We start from the raw sequence: 26,163 nt of genomic DNA, 5'->3' as shown, positions 1-26,163 counted from the left end.
CCAGCATCAAACAAAGAAAACACCTTTTTTTTTTTAATTCATAATTTTTATGAACTTATCTTCAAATGTATTTAAAAATATTATACTTAGGGACCAACCTAGGGCAAAATTTTTTAATTTAAATTGGACTAGAAGCAAGGCAATAACGATAAAACCTTTTCTAAAATTTTTAAAAACTTATCAAATTTTTTGATAAATTTACAGCGAATTACAGAATACCGGTAGAGTTTTCAATAGCTTGCTAGATTGATCAATAGGGTATTCAATTTGGTCAGCAAGGTATCACATTAGGTTTAAATCTAGGTCATGTGATTACTCAGGTATGACAGCAATAGAGTGAGTTAATCTGGTTAACATTTGCACGTTTTGGGCCGTTTTGTTTCTCTCTGTTATCCTACATTACTGCTATAAAAGTCTGAACTAATTAAGCAGTCAGCAAAAAAAAAACTACTAGTGCTGTAAGATGCACCAGGAATCAGGGAACCAAAAAGTTTAATGATTTTTTGCAGGAAAAAAATATCTCCTTTTAAAGTTATGCTTTTCTCTTTTGTTTGTTTCTTCAGAATTTTGAATTCTTCTTTTGAATTACATTTTTTGAAAAACAAAATTCAAATTCCTCCAAGCAGAATTGATGCTCTATTGAGTCCAGTGCTGTCCAGGTGAACATTCTTTTTAAAAGTCTATGAATAGAATAGCTAACAATAGGAGAGAGTGTTCTAGAGGTTTTCTTTGTGCAAAATGAATTGGTTGAGTGCAAAATAACAATCTACACTTGAGTAACCACAGGACCTAGATTTAAACCTGATGTGATACCTTGCTGACCAAATTGAATACCCTATTGAGCAATCCAACAAGCTATTGAAAACTCTACCGGTATTCTGTAATTCGCTGTAACCCGTGTCTGGATTGGAAGGTTTTTTTCAGTTCTTTATTGAAAACATTGAATAGAACTTCTAGCCAGTTGTGGTTTTCATAAATTCTAGGGTCCTTTAATTGAGGTATCAAGCAAATGGATGTCCTCTTCACTTTCATATAAGAAGTATTTTACTCATGTATTGACATGAATACATTTATTTATATGAATAGGTAATATACCTCAATGGGCCCTGTATGTTCCTTTCTCACCTGTATTCCTCTCTTTGTAGATGAATTGATAGCGTCAGACTGAGTAAACATTCGAACCTGTTATTTTTCTTTATGTACATTAACTTTTCTTTTAAGATTATGATGTAAAGAAAGTTGAACCAGGCCCAATCTAATTAAAATTAGATGTTAGATCCGCTCGCTTATATATATAATTACTCGCTACAAAAGCGTTTGTGTAGCGAATCAGCGAGCTGATCTAACATCTAATCTTAATTAAATTGAATTAGGCCAGAATGTGTACATTAATCAATATCGCAAAACAGTTGAAGTAAAACGAGTAAATAAGAGGCCCATGGGCCACATTGCTCACCTGAACAACATTTTCTAGATCTCTTTCTGAATTTCTCATTTTAAAATACTGTAAAACTCACTAAAATTTTCATTTGTTCCAAGATTTGAGAATACATATATAAGTTGAAGACCAATTCTTGGCCTTCATACTAGTAATGAAAACAAAGGTGCATCAACTGGTTAATCTTAAATCCTTGGCCTCAACGCATCAAATATAACAAAATTAGAAAATGAACTCTTTATGAATATTTATATAAAGTGGAATAAGGTCACTGTGACCTTGATATGAGGTTATGAAGATATCAGGATGCTTACTGTGTGATATCACTAAATGTAGCATTGTATTTCTTTAGTAAAAGATTTAAAACTTCTTTTCTAGATATTTCTACATTGTACTTTAAACCCCCTTTGGGACACAGTATTAGCCCAGGGGTAACAGTTTGTACAATTGACAATCTAAACTATCTAAGAATGCTTACATAGAAATCTCACAAATTGAAGCATTGTATTCTTGAGAAGGGGATTTCCCCCGATATGAATGTCTCTTGAGTAATGGCCTGGGGTAACATTTTCAACAATTTAGAATCTACATTATCTGAGAATGCTTGCATAGTATCTGACTGCAGCACTGAAGTTCTTGAGAAGAATTTTAAACATTTTTACTATATATTGTTCTATGTTGAACTTAAAACCCCTCTTGGCTCCCATTATTTGTCTTGAGGTCATGGTTTTAACAATTTGGACTCTACACTGTCGTAGGATACTAATGCAAAGTTATCTCACAAATTGATTGAAGCATTTCATTTCCTTTGAAGAAGATTTTCCCTGTATATTTCTGTTAATTCTTGAACCCCTCTTGGGGCCCCAGTATTGGTCCAGGGGTCTTGGTTTTAACAATTTAAAACTGAAACTACCTGAGAGTGCTTAGTGCATAGTAATCTCACAAACAGCAACATTGTAATTCTTCTGGAGAAACTTTTTAAACATTACCCCATTTTATTTCTATGTTGGACTTTAATCCCATCTTGGGGCACCAGTATTGGTTTGGGAGTCACTGTTATCTCCCTTTTGAAAAGGGTTTGCCCTTCATTTTAAGAATTTAAGATCCCCTTCCCATAATGATGCTTTGTACCAAATTAAGTTAAAATTGACCCACTGGTTCTAGGGAAGAATTGAATAATGTGAAAACTTTACACAGATGGACTGACAGACAAAGGAACAGACAAATGGTGATCAGAAAAGCTCACAAACTTTCTGTAAAAAGAATAAGATAGGACTCATAGGAAAATATATTTATTACTTGCACACGACAGTTCTGTCACAATATCTTTAGTTATTGCACAATACTCATAGCCAACAGGTGCCCCCTGTAATGTCTACAGCTCTGGACCACAGACAGTTCTTACAACAGCTTCATATCCAGAGAAGAGATCAAAAACATCTCCATTTTTATGAATGAGAAATATTGTATGTTCTCCCTTTGTCATGGTTAGTTTTTCTTAGTTTTTCTTCTATCGAATTTGTTACCAAAACAAGGAAAACTATTACATGTATTTTGTTTGTTTCCCTCCCAGAGGTAAGCGTCATCCAACCCGGAGCTAAGCTTCCCTCTGCCTTACATTGTAGAAGAGCTATAGCCTGCTTCCTCTGCCTAACGTTGTTGATGAGTAATAAGCCTGCTGGATCAGCTGTTTCACTGAGATTTTGTGCTGGATCAGCTGTTTCACTGAGATTTTGTGCTGGATCAGCTGTTTCACTGAGATTTTGTGTGAAGCCTGTGAGTCCAGTCAAATAGAAATTACAGAGGACCATATCCATACAGTTAACAAAACAAACTCCACTGCATAAATAATTACAAACAACAATAAATAAAGACATTTAATGTAAAGGAAAAACATTGGTCATAAAAACCCTGGAAGACAATAGCTTCATTTCAGATCTCTAACTTTGATGTAAATCCAATATTAAGTTTTTCCCTTCCCAAAATAAGACTTAATTAAAAAATCCATAAGATTTGCCTTGAGAGAAAACAAGGAACACAATCACCACACGACGGAGGTCCAGTGAGAGCAGCCACCTAGTGTTATGGGAGATGGGCGGCACTAGAGGCACCACCAAGTGGTTCTTGGCCACACACAGAAGTCAATCAGACTACCCAGGTGATCAGGAGATAAGCCTGCCCACCACTCTCACTAGAACAGCCACCATGTCATGATGTGTCAGTTCAAGATGTGTCATTCAACAAAGTACCGGTACACATTTACACTTATTATATGTTTATAATAGTACAAAGCAATTGTAAAAATGGCCAATACACAAATAACATTCCCCAGGAAAGGGGATGGAGCAGAGATAATATTTGGCATTTAAATATGACTAGATACAATATGGATAAAAAAAATTTGTTCTGTAAATAAAAAAATTGGTCACCAATAAGGACATGAAATGTGGTTGGTTTTGAACCAAGGATTGATGCCTGAGACAGTACAGTGGTGCAGTGGGAAAGGGTCTCGGCCCATGTTATGATAGAGCTAACAGATCAAAGTGTAGAAAAATTTGGATTAGTTTAAAGCATCTGATGCACATACCACTAAAGCAAAATTGATAAATTGTTACATAATGAAAAAACATTTATGTATTTATGAAACTTGGACACTGTAGCAAGGCTTGATAAATAAACAACAGAGTTACTACATTCCTCCCACCCTCAGCTGATCCGCTGTCAGTGTTCGGCTTGATATCTGCATAAATGACGATTACACATCTATGTACGAATAAAAACATTCATAAAGAGTAAAAATAAATGTCAAAAAACTTCAATACAAATATTGGTTTCCACGAGTGGCACGGCCTGAGGTTGAGTGCCATAGGCAATAGGTCTGAGCACTGCTAACCCTGATGTCAACTTATCAAATGTCACATGTTGGCAACTTGTTGATGTGAAGTTATTAGTGATCTCTGATAGAAAAAAACAAAACCCTGATACTACACATGGTCAGTCAGTTAAGGCACAAAACAAAAAATGCATATGGTTCACGGGTCGGTATCACAAGCTTTTGCACCTCTTACATTTCACATGTACACATTTTTCTCCTCATTCTGTAAATTTTTTGCCTCCATATCATTCTATGGGACAGCCTTAGTCGCATTATCAAACACGCAGTATATATTTAAATAACTGTCTGCCTTAAAAACCATTTCTGATGTAATTTTCATGAGATTCTTCTTCATATAGTATGCATAGCAAGGCAAAAAAGCTAAAAAGACCACTTGAAAAAAAAACAAATATACTTAAGGTGGAGTATTTCTTACAAAAAATCAACAAAAAATATAGAGAAAAAAATGAGTCATGGCAAATACCAGAGAAAACAAAACACGATGACAAGAAGGACGCCCCCTCCAATTGATATCACATGGTTGATTGCACAGGAAGTGGACTCTGTAAAGGCTGAGTGAGCAAGGAAACACTCGTCCAAGCCTTGAACCAAAGCAGCAGTCTCAGCTCAATGATATCATTCATTATTGACTTCGGAGATAATTACGTAATGAACACAGTGTGATTCTGTCAGTACTACTACACCAGGGTCTGTAGAGTACTCGATGGATCATCAAAGAACACCGCCGACGCACGGTTCATGTTGATGTCGGTGGTTTGTGGGGCAGGAATCAGGAACCGTGACTGCAGCTCCGTGATGTAATCCTTGATCAGGTGAGCTATCTCAAAGGCCTAAAACAGAGACCCATTGATTTATTACACAGTAGTCTTTAAAAAAGGTTGCTACATGTGGCTCAAAGTACCTTAAATGCATTAGCATTGACCATTTCATTATATAAATGAAAGAGCATTCTTAACCTTTGACACTTCGTCATATCAGGAAACGTCAAACATTTGGTTTACGGATTTTTTAACAAAACATGACTGTTTATTGTTGTTAAGGTTCTATAACATTAAGAATTTTTCTCAAGTAATAAAGGAAAAAGTGTTGTTGATATAATCAGATGAAATGTACTTTGGTTCAGTGTGACCTTGTGAGTATGATACGGACCTGATTTGTGGTGAACATGTACTTCATTCCCTTGGCGACGTGACCCACAACGATCATAATGCTGGTGATGGCAGGACTAGAATGGACGACCTCTGTAAACTCGTAGGAGGCCAGGGTTCTCTGCAAAGTGAAAGTGAAAGTACATACAGTGGAATACAAGAGGCCAAATATTGAGGTCTGCAGTAAAAATACAAAGAACATACAACAACATCAAGATTGCATTGGATGGACATTACATTGGAAGTGACATTACAATGGATGTGACATATTACATGAATAAGTCATGTGCTACCCAAGACACTGGAAGTGACATTACATTAATAAGGCCCATGTTCTTGAGACATTGTTACATTACATTCATAAAACTGAGACATTGGAAGTGACATTACATTGGATGTGACATAACATTTATAGGGCACTCGTTATCTATGAGACTTACAAAAGTGTTGACTTCCATGAGAGTTATTCCTTTCTGATGAATGGCTAACAGCAGACTTTTGGGGAGAGATGATGTGTAGTTTTGCTGAAAGTTAAAATAGTTAAGTCAGAAATATCTTGAAACATTACAAACATTTATGCTGTAGAGCATTTTTGCTAATTTCTGAGAGATAGCTTACTTGTAAGCTAATTCCTTGGGAGGCTGACAGCATTATAAGCTTAATTAAAGGGGTTGCCAACTTGTTTGCTTAATTCTGAGGAGTTGCTAATTGGGAATCTTATTTCTGAGGGTTGGACAGCTTGTTAGCTTCTTAATGCGTAATATTTCTGAGGGCAGCTTAATGGTACATGTATTTACCGAGACACTGAAGACCTGAGCACCAAACAGAGTCCACTGCTTGAGGACCTCGATGAAGGCCAGTATGGCCTGGTTAGGAGTCAGCTCCATCAGGGAGTTGTGAACACACACAATGTCTTCTACTCTCACAGAGTCCTTAACGTAGGGTGGGAGAATTCTCAAATAGGAACTGAAACATCAAACAATACCAGTGTCAGTCAAAGAATAGTCATCTACAATCTATGGTCATTGGTTAGAACTTAAGGTATGACTTGATCTTTACCTGTAGTCTATTTCTGGAGATTGCAGCTGATCCATTTCTGACTGTATCTTCAAGGCACACAGTTTTATCTACAAAATACATATCAGTTCACAAATCATTGAGTAGAACAAAAGGCAACATACATGAATATGCATGTCATTGCTGATTTAAAAGCAACAAAATTCCATAACTGTATGTTCAGGAGTGTGAACTTACAGCTTCCTGCTGGGTGATGGGAATCTTGCTCTCGGCCAGGTCAATCATCAGCTGATGAAACACCAGGTCACACTCCACCGGGTCCAAGGGGTTAATGTACGGGTCAATAAATAGCCGCTTCTACAAAGGGAAGACAACTTTGTTCAACATTGCACAGAATGTAATTTAGAAAGCTTTCAGAAGAGATGAAGAGTTAATAGATCTCCAATCTTCAGTCTCACTACTTGCCTTAAACAGCATTTTTTGCTCCTTTCCAAAGCCCCTGCCTAGCCTCTCCCACTTACTCAGCATGTCCGACAATCTCTCGTCATGCGCCATATGCCTCTCTACCAATTCATTTAAAAACATTGTATGAAATTGGCCGTGTGATAGTAAAAAAATGCAGAAAAATGTGAAAAATAATCGCTCACTGCTTTCATTAATGAGAGACTTTTGATTATTCACTGATTGAGTTGTGGTACCTGAAGGTCCTATCTCATACAGAGAGAAGCACTCGGCATCTGATCGCATTCCTATCTTGGCTTTCACCGTTTTGATCAGCTGTAAAGACCAAAAGTAAACGTATCATGGAAAATCTTACGAATTCAAGGCAACTTGCATACAATAATAATATTCTGAACTCTGATCAAATCACACATAATGATAATACCCAGGATTCTTCACATGTACCGGTATAATGAAAATATACAGGTTTTTTTTTAACCACTCACCTCTCCACAGGTGGAGGCCGAGTCAAATTCCACACTTCTGTTCTCCATGTTCAGGAAATAAACCTTCTCAAAGATTGGCCGCCTGAAATAACACAGCAGTACAAATCATCACTAAATCAAGACATTGTCATCTATGTTTAAGTTAGATTAGTGAGATATTGGACACAAAAAAGTCCAGTAAGGTGTAAGCTTGTGTAGGGTACAGACCTCTCTGTCAGACATTGTATCTCTTTCTGAGAGGGTGGGAACTTTCTCCTCTTCTGTTCTGCTGTTCTGGTGAAACACTGAAACAAAGGAAGAAATTCTAACCATCAGTATGCCAGGCATCAAATCAGTTTCCTTCACAAGATCACTTATATCCATGTACATTATACCAGGTACATTGTATGAAATTTTTTGCAACAAATTTAAAACTGACAATAGATAAGATATGTAGTTTATCTTGCAGGGACAGAGTGAAAAACAAGATAGTCTTCGAAATTTCTACAGCAAGATGTAAGTTACATTAATGAACACATCTACAGAGGTCTGACAGGGTACCGGGTAGTTTTATTCCATGATTTGGATTAGTACAATGACCTATTTAATGACAGAAATGACCTACTTTATGACAGAACCTGGCGAAGCGGCCCTCCTCGGATGTGGAATCCAGGGAACACTTGCGGAGGTGACAGAGGAGGTACTTCTGTAGGCGGCTGTGGGTAGGGGTCAGGCAGCTACAGGCCACCGCCATCAGCTGCCAGTTCTTCTTGTTGACCAGGCTGTTGGGGTCTACAAAGGAGAATCCAAGGTCAATTAAGCCGGACACAGACAGGATCAGGTGTTCTACTTTATTACCTGAGTGATAAGCTTTAATATCTAGGTGATTACTACTAGTATGTTATTGTTACCTGAGTGGTGAGCTTTGTTACTTGGGGGTTACTATGTTATTGTTACCTGAGTGATGAGCTTTGTTACCTAAGTGATAACTATGTTATTGTAACTTAAAAGATGAGCTTTGTTACCTGAGTGATTACTATGTTATTGTAATTGAGTGATGAGCTTTAATATCTAAGCGATTACTATGTTATTGTTACCGGAGTGATGAGCTTTGTTACCTGGGTGATTACTATGTTATTGTTACCTGAGTGATGAGAGTTACCTGGGTTAATACTATGTAATTGTTATCTGAGAAGTGAGCATTGTTATTACCTGGGTGATCAGTGGTCTGTTTGATGAGCTGAAGATAAAACTCGTTACAGAGCTGGTCGCTGTCCATACACTTGTGGATGACATTCTGAATCAGAGATGTCATATCTGGCTTCTCATCTTTACCTGAAAAACATCAAAAAATAGTTAGCTTTACTGCTGAAAAAAGGGAACAAAACGTTAACAAAAGTAAATTCAAATGCTCAAGAGAAGAGTAAAAGTTATTTGTTACATGTTATTTAGAAAATTATAAGAAAAATACAACAAACTATTAAAGTATCAGTAAGTTCAATTCAACAGCACAACAGAGAGGTTGTGAATTCAAACTTTACAATAAATCAAACATTGACATGAACATTTCTGAATGAACATCTACAGAAAAAATTTCCTTTAAAAGTGTAAAAATTAGTTTTTTTAATTTTTTGATTTTCATCTTTTTGTCCTTGGTATTTTTCCTGGAAGCAAAAATTGAAGCCTTTAACAAGGTATATGTACATTGAATTATATTGATATAGTATCTAGCTGCCTCCATTTCTGATTAATCATAATGTTAAATGAAAATAATTATATGTTTAGGTAATACAAGGTAAGCATAATGTACTCTAGTCTCAGGAGAAAAGAAGATGTATAGAACAAATGCACCATCCCTTCACAAGGTATCAATCATTTTATCCCATATGTTGTTAATTTATCATAATCCATAGAGTTCCACAATCACCCAACCACATCCATTGTTTATAAGAGTTAGCTTTCACTAAATAATAATATTAATTGGACAATTTCAGTACAAACCACTATTTTCATCCTCTCTTTTTATATTTTGATTCAAATATTCTTTTATTTAGTTACAGGTGATTTTATTGGTTAATCATTTCACTTCAAAGACAGAAGAAAGAAACTAGGAGGACCCAATGTGTCACTGAGTTATCTCCCCTGTGACAAAGTCATGTGACCTCACCACTTACTTACCACACAAGATTCGTTGGATCATCTCCACTAAAATTCAGTGTAATTCTTATTAATAAAAGCTAATGACTGCTTGATTGCCAAGCATTATCAACAGAGGTCATTAGAGGTCAGCTACTGGATATTAAGCTCTAGGTTTTGTTGTGTGACAACAGTTACCATAGTTACCACCACCTAAACAACAAATTAGTATAATGCGCTACCATGGCAACTTCTGATTACCTGAGTCAAATATGCTACCAATATGAAATGGTTTTGCTGCAATACATTGATAAATAATAAATAAAAATACAAATTCCTTGAATAATCAAAAATATTTAAGAAAGAATGGGATACAATCATAAACTCACCATTCCTTTAAAATGAAAAGTGAAGGGAAAGAAAGAATTTTCAAAGAAACATTCAAAAATATAAATCAAAGTAAATAATAAAGGAATTGAAATTATACATTTTTGACACCCACAAAAAGAAAAATTATGATAGAATACTCTCAAACTCATACACACAAGTTCAGAAGTTCCAGAGAAACTCCAACACTGACTCACCTGGCTCTTCCAGACCACAGTAGACGAGGATTGAGGAGAACATTTTGAGGGCCTGCTCCTCCATCTGAGGATCGAGGACACTGAGTGCTTGCTTGATACAAGACTTGCTGAAGGACCAGTAGCTGATGTCAAACTGGCCAGCCGCGATGGTGGAGCTCCTCAGTCGCTCCATCTTAGACTTGGTCAGTCTGGAAACCAAATGTCACAAGTCAGCAGAAAACTCAAAATCAAGTATTTAAAGAAAATCCCTAAAATACTAAGAAATCATGAATATTCATTGGGTATTGAATTTTATTATTTTATGAATAATAAATGACATTGAGTGTAAAATATTTACAATTACTTTTTTCTAATCATCAGTGAAGGAAAAATTTTAAAAATCACTTACAAACTATCACATTTTTCTCAAAACTACTTTACAAGGTTTATTTTCTTAGGATTTGCCAATGCACTCATATGAAAGATTTCACTTTAATTTCTCCATAACTGTAATGCCCCAAATTGTTGGCTAATCAATGTATGAATGATAGTACTTGCCTCCTGATGGACTGTTTCAGGAAGTTGGCTCCGTGATGAGACTGGGCGGGCCTTAATAGTCGACAGTCAGACAGTGCGCGGCGACATCGCACCAACTCCTCGTACAGCTTCAGTTTCTCATCGTCTGTCATCTTGTTCTGAAAGACGACACAAAATCAGGTTACCATTCACAAAAGACGACACAAAATCAGGTTACCCATCCACGAGTCATCAAACATTACATGATGAACACACAATTACTGTAAACGTACTACGTTTGGCTGTGTATTCTATTTAGCGCTTTTGGCGGAATGTGGCTTCCGCTTAATCAAGTACATTGCCAAATGCCATGCATAAATATATAGGAATAGTCACATTCAGGAATACGCTAATTCAAATTCACGCCAACTTGTTCAAATACTAAATTCCACCAAATATCGTACACGCCAAATATAATTTGTTTACAGTAATCTGTAAAAGTCATCATAAACTACATGATGAAGGATATAAAAATAAAAACACATGTACTTCAATAGAAACAGCAGGTGGAAAAGAGTTTGTGGAGAAAATTACACAAATCAAAATACGGTAGATTATCTTTATATGTGAGTGATTAAATTTTGTGAGGTTCACAAAACACTGTTCTTATGTTTTGGTTTAAAGTATTGACTTAGACTCAGATAAAAATACTATTTTTGTCATAAACAAAGTTTTTTTCTTATGATAAATTTATCAAGAATAAAAGTTGTTTTACAGTATACATATAAATTAAATATGCTTCAAAAAAACTAATGTGCCTTTCCATATTTTTGTTTTAAATATAAGGACAGAAAAATATTCAACAAATTTAAAACCTTGTGCCAGAGACATCAGTATTTGAAAGATCTGTAAAATGTTCACTCATTTGCCAGATTATACTTATTTCTTACCTTTTTCTTCAGACTCTCGTACTCTGGTTTGAGCCAGGAGGCGTGGTTCGGGGAGTAGCTGGCAATCAGGTGACCAATATCCTCCTTCTGATTGGTCTCAAACATGAAGCAGCGCTGTTGACAGACCACCTCGTTCTTGAGCTCCATGGTCATGTAGTTGTCGTTGGGGTCCATGGTGATGGACTCGATCTCCGAGTACAGGAACCCGTGTATGACCACCTTGTCCTTGGCCCGCACAAACTTGAGGCCGTCCATGTTGATGGCCAGGAGAACGTCGCCCGTGTGGGCCCACATGCCCTTGTTCTGGATCTGGAATATGGTACAGCCGTACAGTGGGAACTGTTTGACACAGGTCAGGTACCACACCATGGCCTCCAGCTCGCTCTTGTTCTTACCGTAATGCTACAAAACAAATAGACAGTGTCAGGCTATATTAGGCTTACAGTTCGCTCTTGTTTTTACTGTAATGTACAAAACATATACACAGTTTTAGCTATAATAGGCATATGTCATTCCCAACAAAGAGACATCTTCTGTGAATACAAGTATTCATTATACATCACAGCTGCTATGCTATGAGACAATCCATTCCATTACACTTTATCGTGGGCAGTAACTTACTCTTCGGCACCACCATTACACTTTATCGTGGGCAGTAACTTACTCCGTGGGCCCCATTATACTTTATCATGGGCAGAAACTTACTCTGTGGGCCCCACCATTACACTTTATTGTGGGCAGTCACTTGCTTTGTGGGCCCCATCTTTATACTTTATTGTGGGCAGAAACTTACTCTGTGGGCCCCAGCAATCTCCTCATTCCAATCCCTCCCGGGCTGGGCTAAAATCCTCTTACACAGGAACAGCTCTGCCTCAGAATACCTGTAAAATAATCACAAATTACACCTAAAATCATTGGACAGTGTTTAACTATTTCAACATCTATATTCTTTACATTTACCGGCAATCATTAATGCAGTGCAATAAATATTTAAGTTGTGTAACTAGATTTAAATATAGGTAGTATTACCCGGTACTTTTTATCTCCACAAGCGTACCACCCGTTACCTGGTTTAATACTCGGGTAATCTCACCTGTTGTCTTTGCCCTCCTCGTACTCCCCACACACCACCTGGGCCTGGAGTCCGGCCAGCTGGAGCGCCACCTTGTCAGACACTGGGAACTTGTCCTGAAATCAGGTCATAACAATAATGTCATAAAACACACTTATCTTCACCTGTTTCTGGGGTCATCGGTTTTTCTGGTTATATGAATTTCTAATTCCAAGAAAGAAAGTTCTTTCTGAACATGTACTGTACTTATGCAAGAAATTCTGCTTTTGTACATAATGATTTTTCCATGAATTTCAATGATATAACAGAATCATTCTTTGTTTCCGAGGTAATTTAATCAGATGTATCTTCTGTATCTAGTGGGAGGAAGTTGACATTGTGTAGTGCTTTAAGTCAATGTGTCAATGTTGTGACATTAAATGGTATTATTTTTGGTGGTGGCACAATTGGTGGTGCTTCATATGCGAATGTGCTATAAATCAAAGTGGTGATATTGTATGATGCTACATTAGGTGGTGGTGACACTGTGTGGTGCTATAAGTCAATGTGGTGACATTATTTTTGGTACATTAGGTGGTGGTGACATTGTGTGATGCTATAATTCAGTTTGGTGACATTGCATAGTGCTACATTAGGTGGTGGTGACAGTCACGGTGACTTACAGAGATGACTTGTTGGACAGCCTCCGCGTACAGTAGCCGGTATTCCACAGGGTCGTTAGGGATGTCCGTGATGTGTTTGAACACACGCTTCCTCAGCATTATCACAGCGTCCGTTCCTCCTAATGCCATTTTGGGTCCTTTCTTTGATATGGTCTCGTATTTACTTGGCTGTGAGGCCAGCTTGTCACTCCTTCAACACAAATATCAACAGAATCTTTAACAGAATATCAATGGTCTATAAACTGCACTGTATACTGTCTTGGCACAGCTTCCACACAATTATCAACAGTTTCATCAACACATCATCAAATGTACTTACAATTCCCAACCAGAGAGAACATCGGCCACGAATTCATAAGTCCTTATGTACCGATCCAAATCTGTTGAAACCTGAAACAAGAACATCCCATAGGATCAGATGTCATGCTACCATAGTTACCAGACAGAGAAATCACAACAGGTTAAGTAGGTCAAGGTCATTATGAGTGCTACCTCATAGAGCGCCCAGCCCTCCACGGACTGTAGCGTGATCTTTTTCCGGACACTCTCCAGGACGTCCTCAGCTGTGTCACATGGCATTACCCCCACTGCCTTGGTCTTCCCGTCCATGAATGAGATCTTACAAATCATGGGGCTCAGGTGTCGCATGCTCTGTAATTGAAGCAGATCAGAGTGCACTAGTTTGACTTAATTATACACAAGCTAGGGCATCTGGGGCGTGTTTAGCAGAGCGGGTGCTCGCAAGCACTTGCCAAAATTTGTTTTGTAGGGGATTTTGGCAAGCATCTACTCATGCCTCCGAAAAAAGCTGACTAAAATCAGCTATTTGCAAAAGTCTATACCACAATACTTTTCACTTAGTAACCATAGTTAATTTGAACTTAACTAAATGACTACTATGTAGTATCTGAGTCTATCAAAGACATGATTGTTTTGATAATTCAATCTTCTTAGTTTAGTTAATTACAGTAAAAAGTTGAGGTAATAAAACCTCTTTATAATAGTTAATTGATAATCTCACTTTCAATTTGACCTTATAAACTTTCAGCTTTGGCATGAAGGAGGGTCCGATTTGTCCATCTAAACTTACCATGATTTCTGACATAGATGGCGGGTTTTTACGTGAGGTGGCCCGGGTTTTGGTCAGGTGTTTATGGCACTGGAGAGCGTACTTCCCAACGATACTGTCACTGCAGCTCTGCTTGATGTAACTCATCAGGTACTTTAAAAAACAATAAATACGAAAATATTAAGACTGACCCTCGTAACAAAGAACAACTCCACAAGAGTGAAAATACAGCATCAGAGTGACACTCAAAACTACTTTGAAAAAATTTCTCCTTAATTTTGATATACTTTTTTCCTATCCTTTTATCTAGGTCTTGGTAATTATTATATTTGTTTATTATAACTTATGTGAATTTAAGCCATATCATAGCTAGGGCTGTAGGAAGTAGTGTTACCTTATTGAGAGTTTTGCTGGGGCTGAAGGAAGTAGTGTTACCTTATTGAGAGTTTTGCTGGGGCTGAAAGAACCAGTGTTACCTTATTGAGAGTTTTGCTGGGGCTGAAGGGAGCAGTGTTACCTTATTGAGAGTTTTGCTGGGGCTGAAAGAAGCAGTGTTACCTTATTGAGAGTTTTGCTAGGGCTGAAAGAAGCAGTGTTACCTTATTGAGAGTTTTGCTGGGGCTGAAGGGAGCAGTGTTACCTTATTGAGAGTTTTGCTAGGGCTGTATGATGCAGTGTTACCTTATTGAGAGTTTTGCTGGGGCTGTATGATGCAGTGTTACCTTATTGAGAGTTTTGCTGGGGCTGAAAGAAGCAGTGTTACCTTATTGAGAGTTTTGCTGGGGCTGAAAGAACCAGTATTACCTTATTGAGAGTTTTGCTGGGGCTGAAAGAAGCAGTGTTACCTTATTGAGAGTTTTGCTAGGGCTGTATGATGCAGTGTTACCTTATTGAGAGTTTTGCTGGGGCTGTATGATGCAGTGTTACCTTATTGAGAGTTTTGCTGGGGCTGAAGGAAGCAGTGTTACCTTATTGAGAGTTTTGCTGGGGCTGTATGATGCAGTGTTACCTTATTGAGAGTTTTGCTGGGGCTGTATGATGCAGTGTTACCTTATTGAGAGTTTTGCTGGGGCTGAAGGAAGCAGTGTTACCTTATTGAGAGTTTTGCTGGGGCTGTATGATGCAGTGTTACCTTATTGAGAGTTTTGCTGGGGCTGTATGATGCAGTGTTACCTTATTGAGAGTTTTGCTGGGGCTGTATGATGCAGTGTTACCTTATTGAGAGTTTTGCTGGGGCTGTATGATGCAGTGTTACCTTATTGAGAGTTTTGCTGGGGCTGTATGATGCAGTGTTACCTTATTGAGAGTTTTGCTGGGGCTGAAGGAAGCAGTGTTACCTTATTGAGAGTTTTGCTGGGGCTGTATGATGCAGTGTTACCTTATTGAGAGTTTTGCTGGGGCTGTATGATGCAGTGTTACCTTATTGAGAGTTTTGCTGGGGCTGTATGATGCAGTGTTACCTTATTGAGAGTTTTGCTGGGGCTGTATGATGCAGTGTTACCTTATTGAGAGTTTTGCTGGGGCTGAAGGAAGAAGTGTTACCTTATTGAGAGTTTTGCTGGGGCTGTATGATGCAGTGTTACCTTATTGAGAGTTTTGCTGGGGCTGAAGGAAGCAGTGTTACCTTATTGAGAGTTTTGCTGGGGCTGTATGAAGCAGTGTTACCTTATTGAGAGTTTTGCTGGGGCTGTATGATGCAGTGTTACCTTATTGAGAGTTTTGCTGGGGCTGAAGGAAGTAGTGTTACCTTATTGAGAGTTTTGCTAGGGCTGAAAGAACCAGTATTACCTTATTGAGAGTTTTGCTGGGGCTGAAGGAAGCAGTATTACCTTATTGAGAGTTTTGCTGGGGCTGAAGGAAGCAGTATTACCTTATTGAGAGTTTTGCTGGGGCTGAAGGAAGCAGTATTACCTTATTGAGAGTTTTGCTGGGGCTGTATGATGCAGTGTTACCTTATTGAGAGTTTTGCTGGGGCTGAAGGAAGCAGTGTTACCTTATTGAGAGTTTTGCTGGGGCTGTATGATGCAGTGTTACCTTATTGAGAGTTTTGCTGGGGATGAAGGAAGCAGTGTTACCTTATTGAGAGTTTTGCTGGGGCTGTATGATGCAGTGTTACCTTATTGAGAGTTTTGCTGGGGATGAAAGAACCAGTATTACCTTATTGAGAGTTTTGCTGGGGCTGTATGATGCAGTGTTACCTTATTGAGAGTTTTGCTGGGGCTGAAGGAAGCAGTACACAGACACAGCAGTGTCCAGGTCGTCAGGAGCCAGGGTCGCTCGGGGTTCGATCTCGTCTGTCTCACCAGCTGACAGAATATCTCGTCTCGTAACTCTATCCGCTCAATTCCTGCCTTGACGTACTTCTGTACTGTCTGTAGGGCCACATCATCTTTACACTCATCCTTAATATACTTTGTTATTTCCTGAAGGAGAAATGCTGACATTTTTACAAATTATTACAATTCCAACAAGAATTCAAATAAAGTTGCAATCTATCTTCTTGTATCCTTATAAACTCAAACTATTTATTTTAATGAATCATAGCTCATAGCAAAAATATTGCTTACGGTAACTATCTCAAAAATTTCATAACATTTCTCTACACAATTTGAACTTTGATTTCTCAACATGGGTATCTTGAACACTACGTATAAGTCACATTGAGGTAGAAGTTCCACCCACGGTTTCCATGTGACCTCATTTGTTCGACCTCAGACTGACCTTGAAGAGGGAGCAGGCAAGGTGGATGTTCTCATTGTCATGGATCATGATGTGTGAGGCGGGGATCAGTCCGTTCTTACAGAACTCCAACATCTCCTCCTTGGTCAGTATCTCCTTCTGTTAACATCAGAGAGTCATCATATCAGTAGATCAAATCAATGTTTGTATTGGTATGAAAAATGTATGGAGATAAAATGAAAACTACGAAACACTCACTGTTGACCCACTCTTCCTCTTGAGGTTTTTCATGATGGTTCCCCCACCTGTGTCCTTGGGGTGGTCAATGAAGTACTTGTTGGCGTACTCTAGGAAGTCGTGGACAGTGTCCGCCTCCTCCTCTTCCTCCTCGATCATGCTGTTTCGAGACGGGCGGTGAGTGAACTCATCGTTCAGGTTGTACATGGTGCTGATTCTCTTGGCACGCATCTGGACCACTTCGTCGCTGGGACCAGACATCAGGGTGCTCAGCTTTTTCTGCATGGTAGGGGACAACACCTCCACATTGGATGGCGGTCTCACGTTGCCATTCTGAATTTTGATTGAATTGGGTCGTCTCCTTGTGACCATACCAGTAGGGGTGGGCGGAGCAGGGATTGTGGGAGGGGGAGGAAGAACAGGGGGAGCAGGTAAGGGTCTGTTGACATTTGTTATTGGTGGTGGTGGCATTTCTTCAGATGATAACGGTGGTGGGGGTCCAGGTGGGGGTGGGGGCACTGGTAAAGTGGGCGGGGCTGGAGTGCCCGGGGGCGGGGGAGGTGGAGCAGGTATTGTCGGCGGTGGTGGTAACACAGGTGGTTTCTGGAATGTCAAAACATCAGCATAGGTTTCAAACCGATCCAGCTCTTTCTGCATATCCAAGATATCTGCCATATTTTCAGCAAAAGAAGAGTCTGTAGAGGCAGTCATGGTGGGTGAGATAGGGGACACCAGTCCTGTGGGTGGGGGTGGTGGAGGTGGGACCATACCCTCTGGTGGTGGTGGAGGAGTCTCCTCATATTCCTAGAACAAAAATTATATACACAATTAACATAAAAGAAAATATGTTCATAAATAAGTTCATCAGAAATTGATACTCAACTTATGACCACAGTTCCTAATCACATCAATCACAGTACCTGTGGTGGGGGTGGAAGCTGGTCCAGGCCCACTATGCTGGTGTCCATGGTGGGGGGTGGGGGTGGGAGGATACCGTCATCATCAGCCTCCTCCCCATCCATGGCCTGGTCCAGGTCTCTCAGGACAAGCTCCTGATTCTTCTGGTACGTCTCCTCCTCATGCCTCTCCTACAGGACACAACAATCAGGTCAATTACTGACCTACTTAACCATGACACAACAATCAGGTCAATTACTGACCTACTTAACCATGACACAACAATCAGGTCAATTACTGACCTACTTAACCATGACATAACAATCAGGTCAATTAATGGGCTTACTGACCTACTTAATTTAACCATGAGACTTCACTCAAGTCTGGGCTTACTGATCTACTTAACCATGAAACTTCACTCAGGTCTGGGCTTACTGATCTACTTAACCATGACACACACTCAATATCAACTAATGGGGTCATGCACCAACTTAATCTGAACTCAGGGGTCATATCAATTTGTAGGGTCAGTAACCTACTGTACACCAACTGGTTTAAACAGATTAAAATATAACAAATATAAAGTTTTGGGAATTACATCTATAAATAATTTGCTGATTAAATATTCTCAATTTTATTTTCATTTTTAAAGTATTCATACCTGGAATATTGAATTCTTATCATAACATTTAGAGATAAGGTCGGGCAGTGAGAGCCTCTGATAAGTCGGGCAGTGAGAGCCCTTGTACTCACCATGTCTTCGTCCAGGAGCTGGTTGAGCAGGGTGAACTCGGTGTTGATCTGGTCGAGTGCCTCCTGAGTCTGGTGCTCGATGTCCAGGCTGTCGTCCTTCAGGAAGCTGAACATGTCATCCAGGTTCAGGTTCGTGGGTGACATCACCGGCTGGAAGTGTTCACACATCGACTCGATCATCTTGGTCAGCGACTGGAGTTCCTTCTGAGAATCTCTGAGATACAAATGAGATACGGCATGAAATTTCTATAGATATATTTACAAATGAGATACATCATGAGATTTTTGTATGTGTGAGACAAATGATATTCCTGTATCTGTGTGATACGAATGAGATACATCATGAGATTTTTTTATGTGTGAGACAACTGAGACACAGCATGAGGTTTCTCTAATTGTTAACTACCTATAAACTATCACAATGTACAAGACGTTTGTCTTTATTACCATCTGGCAATGAGTGGTACTGAAATGGTGCACACAACCCCCATCATTTGTAATGTTAATTTAGTTATGTTTTTAGTATGTTTTTCATTATGGTGACATATGTCCAATTTTAGGTGTTGAGATTGTGCAGTTTATAGTGGATTATTTATGGTTTACATATAAGTAGTACTTAGCCTCTAACATCATTATAATCTTGTAATGGATTGAATTTTTTTTTATTATGATGAATATGCTATGGGTAAGCATGCATACACCAAAACACTGAGTAGTGAATTATTATTGTTTATATATTATGTGTTGTTTTTGTACTTAAGGTGGTATGGGACACTTCCATGTTGTGACTTACTATTTATCGAAATAAACAATAAAATCAAGTGTAATTTTATAGTTTCTTTTCCAAAGAAGTCATTTAACAGAATAGCACAGTGGGTTAGCTGATTCACTACAAAGCTGTCAGTTATGAGTTCAAATCCTGCTGGGATTTTAAAATTTTTACCTTTGTTTTTAGTTAAATATTGTAAAATTAAAAATTCTAAACGGTTCAAAGTATTTTAATTATAATGTACTTTAATTCACATTAATATCAACAGATGTCCCATACAACCTTAAGATAAGGAGACAAAATGTGCTAAATTCATGTAATTTAAAAGTATAAATGTAACATTATTCAACATAAAATGTATATCACAAAACAATTCTAATACATGCATACGGATATCATATCAGAAAAAATATATTATGTTGAGAGGATTGTAATTAACTGATTAATTGATTTAATTTTCCATGCAATATATACGGTATATTACTGGTAAGTTTTTTCCTTATTATTAAACAAACAAAACCAGACTCATGAATTGTGGGAACTGTTTCCTTATAATTAACCCCACACACTTCAATTTTTTCATTAACAATGTAATACAACAAGTTCTTTGGGAGTGGACCCAACACAGACTGTCCTTAAAAAGGTTATTATAGCTTTTACTTGTCTTACAGTTATTGTTTTATCAACTCAAGGGGAAAAATAAGTCTCTTTAAAATATTATGTAAGAAAAAGGACTTGATTTTAAAGCTATCATAACCACTTAAAGGATTTAGTGAACATACCAAATGAAAGTTTGATGAGGTTATCTTCACGAACATTTTTTTTATATTATGTTGATTCAATTTTTTAATACCTATACATGTTCCCTCTAATTAACTAGGAAGTGTCACAAGATTAATTGTGTTAAAGGATTAAACATGCTATACAAAGTTTGATACAGATATTTCTTGTTATTACAATTAATAATTCAAGTCAGAACTAATAGTTTGAATTGTCAACGATTTGGCAATGTTTTATTCACCAAAACAAAATGCAAACCAAGGGACTGAACTCAATATCAGGAGCTGAGGGAAAAATAATACGGACAAAATGTTTTGTTTTGGATTTTAACGGAGAGCGAATGCAGTCAGATGTGACTGCTGAGAGAGCATAGAGTCACGGAGAGTAGAGGACAGATAAACATAAACAGGGTTCTGTAGCCTACCCCAGTAAATCGAGTTCTGCTGCAGCGCTGTAACAAACAACATGTCAGGAGGTTATTGTACACCCACCACTGTTTATCACCGTTACCATGGTAACTGGCAATCACTGGGTTTTATTATTGTTTTCTGATGTAACATAAAATAACCAAGATTTTTTTATATAATATTTGAAGCCATGATCTCTGTCCTGTAGTCTGTAATTAACAGACAAGAAGTATTGACGGAAGGGAGCTTGATAAGTTAGAGCAAGTCACCCCACAACAGCAATGGATGGTTAGTCACAATGGAATTAAAATTCACTTAGTTCACCATGTTACATTATATAAATAAGTAGGTCCTAATATTATTCTTTGTTACAAGTTTTTTGTATGATTGCTCTATGATTTTAATTCAAAACATGTTTTTAAGAAAGAAAATTAAATTCACTTGAAATTTGAATAAGTCTTAAACATAAATATTAACGAATCAATACTGAACTATATTGTGAGCTAATAATTCAATATAAAATTTACAACACAAAAACAGATATCTGAAATCATAAGATATTGTTATCAAAACATCTACTATTCAAAGAAGGACTGAGTATACGTGAGTTTGGAACACAAAACACATAATGAGTTGTTTACATAACACAACATCAATCTACGACCTACTTTAGCCTTCGGATTAATTCCGCTCGCGGTAAAAATCTGCAATAGTGACATAAAAATAGACACCGCATTCATCCAGGTAAGTAAACATTTTCTAATAAACAGGCAAAACCAATGACAATTACATTCTATATAATGACTAGGAAGATCTCTCCCACAGAAATAAACCGGTCTCCTTCTGGCTGTCTGTGGGTTAATATCTGTCCATCACATATTAAGGAAGGCATGATTTTGTGGATGAATTTTGACATGCTGCTAATTTCTAAAAGCTGTGCCTGATGATAATTAAGTGTAAACAATGATAGCTCAATTAACCCCCTCGCCCTCTCCCCCTGACCCACTGATACATACTTCAGGGAGTCCTCGATGACTTGGTTATCCTCCATCTCTTTCTGGCGGAGTAGTCTCTCTTGTTCAAGCTCTTCTTGTCGCCGCCTTTCCTCTTCAATGCGTTTCTGTTCTCTCAGCGACACCACATACCATCGAGCAAACATTCCACGTAAATATCTCTGTAAATATCAGTGTAAATTAATTTGTAGTTATTTGTACTAGGAGTTCATGACACAGAACAAGCGAGTCGTACATTGTCTGTGATGATAAAGACTTACCTGGATAGTGATTGCTGCCCTTCTTAGTCGTTTGAACTGTATTCTGTATCGCAGAGCTCGGAAGTTGGTCTGTAAAATGATCACGGCTTCTCTCTTCACCAGATAAGCTGAAAGTATGATTTTTATAGGTGACTGGCCATTAGAGATTAGTCAGGTGTTATGAAAAAAAAAATACATGAAGCAAAAACAATTTGTAGCAATGAAAAGTTATTACTTCAAAATTCCAACTGCCAATTAAATGCAATCAAATGTCAAGTATTCAGTTAAAATCAAACATTGATACACATGAATGCTAATTCAAGACTGCTAAATCTTCATCATCACGTCATTTCTACTGCATCAGAATCTTAGTGATAAACAATAAAGACAGGTAGGAGTGTTCAGCCTGTGAGGTTCTCGGCCCTCTATTTAACCTGTACCTGTTACCTGTATGTACCTTTCCTACCTGAATTACATGTTGCATGTATGTACCTTTCCTACCTGAATTACATGTTGCATGTACGTACCTTTCCTACAGTGGAAGCCCCTCCAGATCTTCTGTATAAACAATGCATTCAGAGTCAGGAACTCAAAGCGGCGCACCTCCAGGGGCTCAAACACAGAATTCCTCATGAACACCTGAAACAGGTAACACTCTATAAGACAAACTCTCAATGGAAAAGGTACTTGGGTTGTTGTACCTGAATAGTAGCTTTGATTCCAGTAGGAAAATGTCCCTGATAAAAAGTGCACATTCCTACTAAATATCTAACTTTAAACTGAAATAATAGATTCTTATAAAAAGTTAAAGATTTGCTTACACTTCAGTTGAATAGTTGAACATCCGTACCTTAGTTTTTCCAACCTGCCACTCTGTCTCCGGCAGGAGAAGGACGGTGAGGATGTTCCGGACCTGTTCCCGCGGTTCTAGTCCGTCGTCCGCCTTCTGCAGCAAACAGCCGTACTTTGACAGGAAGACGTCAATGGCAACATGGACGGGGAATCCCTGAACAAGAAACACATACATGTATCTAATGCCTATGAAATCTTAAACAAAGGGAAAATCTATATTTAACTAATCATGTACAGGACTACAATTAATAAATTTTTACTGGTTAATTGAGAATTGATAGAGCAACATGAAACCAGTAAACTGTATAAAGAGAAGACTTTATGGTGCTTAAAAATTTATGTGAAAAATTATTTCCTTGTGAAACACAATGAATCGGCAGGTGTTTAGCAGGATTGAAAGTTATATGCAACAGTTACCTACAAGACCCCGGTGTGATATTAATTGTAAAGTCTCGTTACACAAGAGGTCCCCTCATGCTATTGTGTGGGGGGTCACCACTTATACACGCGACCCTGGCATGTCATTGAGTGGGGATTCCCCCTACTAACCTCTTTTTTTATCCTGATGATGTCCAGCATCCCCGAGTACTGTAGCTGGGTCAGCACATCCCCCGTATTAAAGTTGTTGGCCATTTTGGCCGAGTTTGGTTTCAGACATCGAACATACCACGGGTTGGTGCAGTGGAGGATGTCCACAAGGGCAGATAACTGGTGTTTAAATGTGTCTCCCACGGTCGGTTTGCTCTTATTTGTCCTGGAGATGGTTTGTCTCCCCTTTAAATCCTCCAGCCTTACCCCCAGTAAGTCCTGTCAAATTGTAGGAAAATTCAATTTGTTAAAATGTTAACTTATAAAAATTTCAGTAGTGCTTTAATTTCTTAATTTATATTTAAAGAATGGCGAGCATCAACTTTTTATCTACAAAAAAATGACAATGAAACAAAGAAGGATTGGTTAAACACCACATCTGCCAATCTAAGAAATCAACCATTTTTATCAATTTAAAGGCCGAACATTTTACAAACGCCCCCTTTTTTACCTGTACAAACTTCAAAAAGATGCCGCTTGTCAATCAAGTTTGAAACAATAGCACCAGTTTGATTGACGTGATCGTCCGAGCGTGATCTTGCCAGGACCGCGGATTTCTGTTTACTAGCAATTAACAACGTTATCTTTGATATCTTCCGTCATGTATTAAAAAGGGGATTAAAAATTGAATTTTTTACATTACCAGTATTAACATTGTTTATGAAAAATAATTATTCAGTAATTGAATATACGCAAGTTATATTTCAATCATGTTGAATGCATGTGATCTAATAAATTCTACGAAGATGCATGAGCAGCTCCAGAGCACATACACTCTTCTGAGCTACTAAAGGTGTATTTACTGGTAATACACTCAACTGGAACTTGTTGCACGAAAACGTCACTCAATGGAAAACGAACTCCATTAATTGTCACCGTGTAATGGCTACCTTTACATTCCACATTCCAACTGATCGTATGGTTTTCTTATACAATTATATTTATTGAAATTACCTTCCTAAACAATGTCAAGGGCTAAACACAATGTACCGACTTAATTTTTTAAAACAGAATTAATTTACTGAATTTTTTTCAATTGTACTTTGCACACATGTGCGTAGAGAAAATTCGGACGACGCAAAACATTTCTGTATAAAATCGCTTCGTATGGTCATTAGAACAATAACATATTCAAACTAAGACCAATTCTGACTAATTATTTATTTCCTGTGTATTAATTTGCTTCCTGTGTATAGTGATTAGCAGCGTTCACGACCGCAGGTAGACTGCAAGCCCCGGAGGCTTTCACACCTCTAGAAATTAAGCCCCGCCCTCACCTGAGATTTACCACCCGGTAAAAATGTTCGGCCTTTAAGCTGAAGTTTGATCTTTATAGTCATTCATCTTTGACCTTTACGGTCATCTTGTGAATGTCAAGAGGTTTGAAGACAATGGAACAGAAAGAGAGACAAAATCGTCAGAGAAAGAAAGTGACCAAGTGCATCACAATTCATGGGAGCATAAAAAGAACTTTTGAAGAAGCACAGAACTTTGCATATCCTTTATATATAAACAATTCTGTTATGTTAAGTCATCTCAACAGTGTCAGGGCTCCATGTTTTGTTCCCCACTCTTTGCTACTGTGGAGGACTTAAAAAAGTAGGCCATGGCATTGTGAAGATGTGTAAAATGTAACCCTCAAAATGTACCCTTATGATGTTCAATGGACCTTTGCCAATGCAGTGTAATTGTGCCAATTAAACCTAGAATTTGTGAATTTGTTTCATGTACCTGGAACCTGGTAAGATCCTGTACGAACACATTGGTGGAGCCGTGCATCAGTTCAAACAGCTGATCCTGCTGTGTGTCCTTGTTCTTGTCCAGGAATCCCTGGACCGTATAGGTCACCAGGCCAGCGTAGTGCTGGATCCCAAACTCCTGATCCCACATCCGCCGGTCTCCCTTCACGTAACACGGGTGTCCATCAAACGCCTCGTGTTGTTTGTGAACATAGGATTTATCTGTGCCCTGTAAAAGATTCAGTTCTTCATGATCATATATAAAAAGCTAGGTCTTTAGATTATTTCTCTCAAGTTTGATATACATGCACCTGAGAAAGATGTCTTAGTGTAAAATCCCATTTGGTGCATGTTATAGCCTCATCCTAGTCCTATAATATATCTATATCAGAAGCAAGGAACTTCACCTTTAATGTCTCATAAGTTAAACATAACTCTTAAGAATGAGCTATTACATTGAGTGTTAACACACAAAGCCTGTCATGACAGGGTTTCAAATTAAATCAATCCTTGTACACATGAAGCAAGTGAGATATCCACTAAAATATGAGAATTCTGAGTAACACTAATCCCTACCTGAGGAAACCTGCACTCTTCATCCAGTGTTTTCAAGATACATCTAGGAGCCTGGCAAAAATAAAAGCATGAATACGTGTCACGGCATACGAGACAGACATCATGAGAGGGGCTTTGGTTTGTTTAGTAATCAATTTTTCATTTGAATATGATTCATAAAATTCTAGAGTTTTCATCAACAGTTAAATATGACATCTGAATGATAAAATCAAGAATTAGGGAGATGACAAAACTTATTTCA

General features: G+C 38.0%; 1 protein-coding gene across 8 annotated transcripts in view; it reads right to left on the bottom strand.

Moving 5' to 3' along the window:
- Positions 1 to 2,714: 2,714 nt before the first annotated feature.
- The window catches only part of LOC105337895 (myosin-I heavy chain), a 40,108-nt gene continuing 16,659 nt past the window's right edge, over positions 2,715 to 26,163 (bottom strand). For 2 of the 8 annotated variants that reach the window (XM_034470622.2, XM_066088959.1), the window contains 36 exons: positions 25,923 to 25,973; positions 25,339 to 25,575; positions 23,569 to 23,826; positions 23,018 to 23,173; positions 22,695 to 22,806; positions 22,189 to 22,295; positions 21,932 to 22,089; positions 21,584 to 21,619; positions 18,960 to 19,173; positions 18,230 to 18,397; positions 17,331 to 18,113; positions 17,115 to 17,231; positions 16,592 to 16,816; positions 14,415 to 14,546; positions 13,817 to 13,975; positions 13,644 to 13,714; positions 13,325 to 13,514; positions 12,684 to 12,778; positions 12,384 to 12,471; positions 11,591 to 11,992; positions 10,683 to 10,819; positions 10,146 to 10,333; positions 9,823 to 9,858; positions 9,604 to 9,630; positions 8,638 to 8,760; positions 8,051 to 8,217; positions 7,654 to 7,730; positions 7,447 to 7,528; positions 7,198 to 7,276; positions 6,965 to 7,062; positions 6,737 to 6,856; positions 6,542 to 6,609; positions 6,280 to 6,448; positions 5,923 to 6,006; positions 5,484 to 5,603; positions 2,715 to 5,164 (listed from right to left, as the gene is read on the bottom strand). In XM_034470622.2, coding sequence (XP_034326513.2) covers positions 5,012 to 5,164; positions 5,484 to 5,603; positions 5,923 to 6,006; positions 6,280 to 6,448; positions 6,542 to 6,609; positions 6,737 to 6,856; positions 6,965 to 7,062; positions 7,198 to 7,276; positions 7,447 to 7,528; positions 7,654 to 7,730; positions 8,051 to 8,217; positions 8,638 to 8,760; positions 9,604 to 9,630; positions 9,823 to 9,858; positions 10,146 to 10,333; positions 10,683 to 10,819; positions 11,591 to 11,992; positions 12,384 to 12,471; positions 12,684 to 12,778; positions 13,325 to 13,514; positions 13,644 to 13,714; positions 13,817 to 13,975; positions 14,415 to 14,546; positions 16,592 to 16,816; positions 17,115 to 17,231; positions 17,331 to 18,113; positions 18,230 to 18,397; positions 18,960 to 19,173; positions 21,584 to 21,619; positions 21,932 to 22,089; positions 22,189 to 22,295; positions 22,695 to 22,806; positions 23,018 to 23,173; positions 23,569 to 23,826; positions 25,339 to 25,575; positions 25,923 to 25,973 — 5,487 coding nt within the window. In that variant the 3' untranslated portion in view covers positions 2,715 to 5,011. Of the gene's footprint in view, positions 5,165 to 5,483; positions 5,604 to 5,922; positions 6,007 to 6,279; positions 6,449 to 6,541; positions 6,610 to 6,736; positions 6,857 to 6,964; positions 7,063 to 7,197; positions 7,277 to 7,446; positions 7,529 to 7,653; positions 7,731 to 8,050; positions 8,218 to 8,637; positions 8,761 to 9,603; positions 9,631 to 9,822; positions 9,859 to 10,145; positions 10,334 to 10,682; positions 10,820 to 11,590; positions 11,993 to 12,383; positions 12,472 to 12,683; positions 12,779 to 13,324; positions 13,515 to 13,643; positions 13,715 to 13,816; positions 13,976 to 14,414; positions 14,547 to 16,591; positions 16,817 to 17,114; positions 17,232 to 17,330; positions 18,114 to 18,229; positions 18,398 to 18,959; positions 19,174 to 20,932; positions 20,960 to 21,583; positions 21,620 to 21,931; positions 22,090 to 22,188; positions 22,296 to 22,694; positions 22,807 to 23,017; positions 23,174 to 23,568; positions 23,827 to 25,338; positions 25,576 to 25,922; positions 25,974 to 26,163 lie in introns of all 8 variants that reach the window. The other 6 variants (XM_034470623.2, XM_034470624.2, XM_034470626.2 and 3 more) reach the window with 6 other exon arrangements.

This window comes from Magallana gigas, chromosome 6 (genome assembly GCF_963853765.1).
Source record: "Magallana gigas chromosome 6, xbMagGiga1.1, whole genome shotgun sequence".
In the NCBI taxonomy this organism is placed as follows: Eukaryota; Metazoa; Mollusca; class Bivalvia; order Ostreida; family Ostreidae; genus Magallana; species Magallana gigas.
This window is presented reverse-complemented; position numbering and strand designations above follow the sequence as displayed.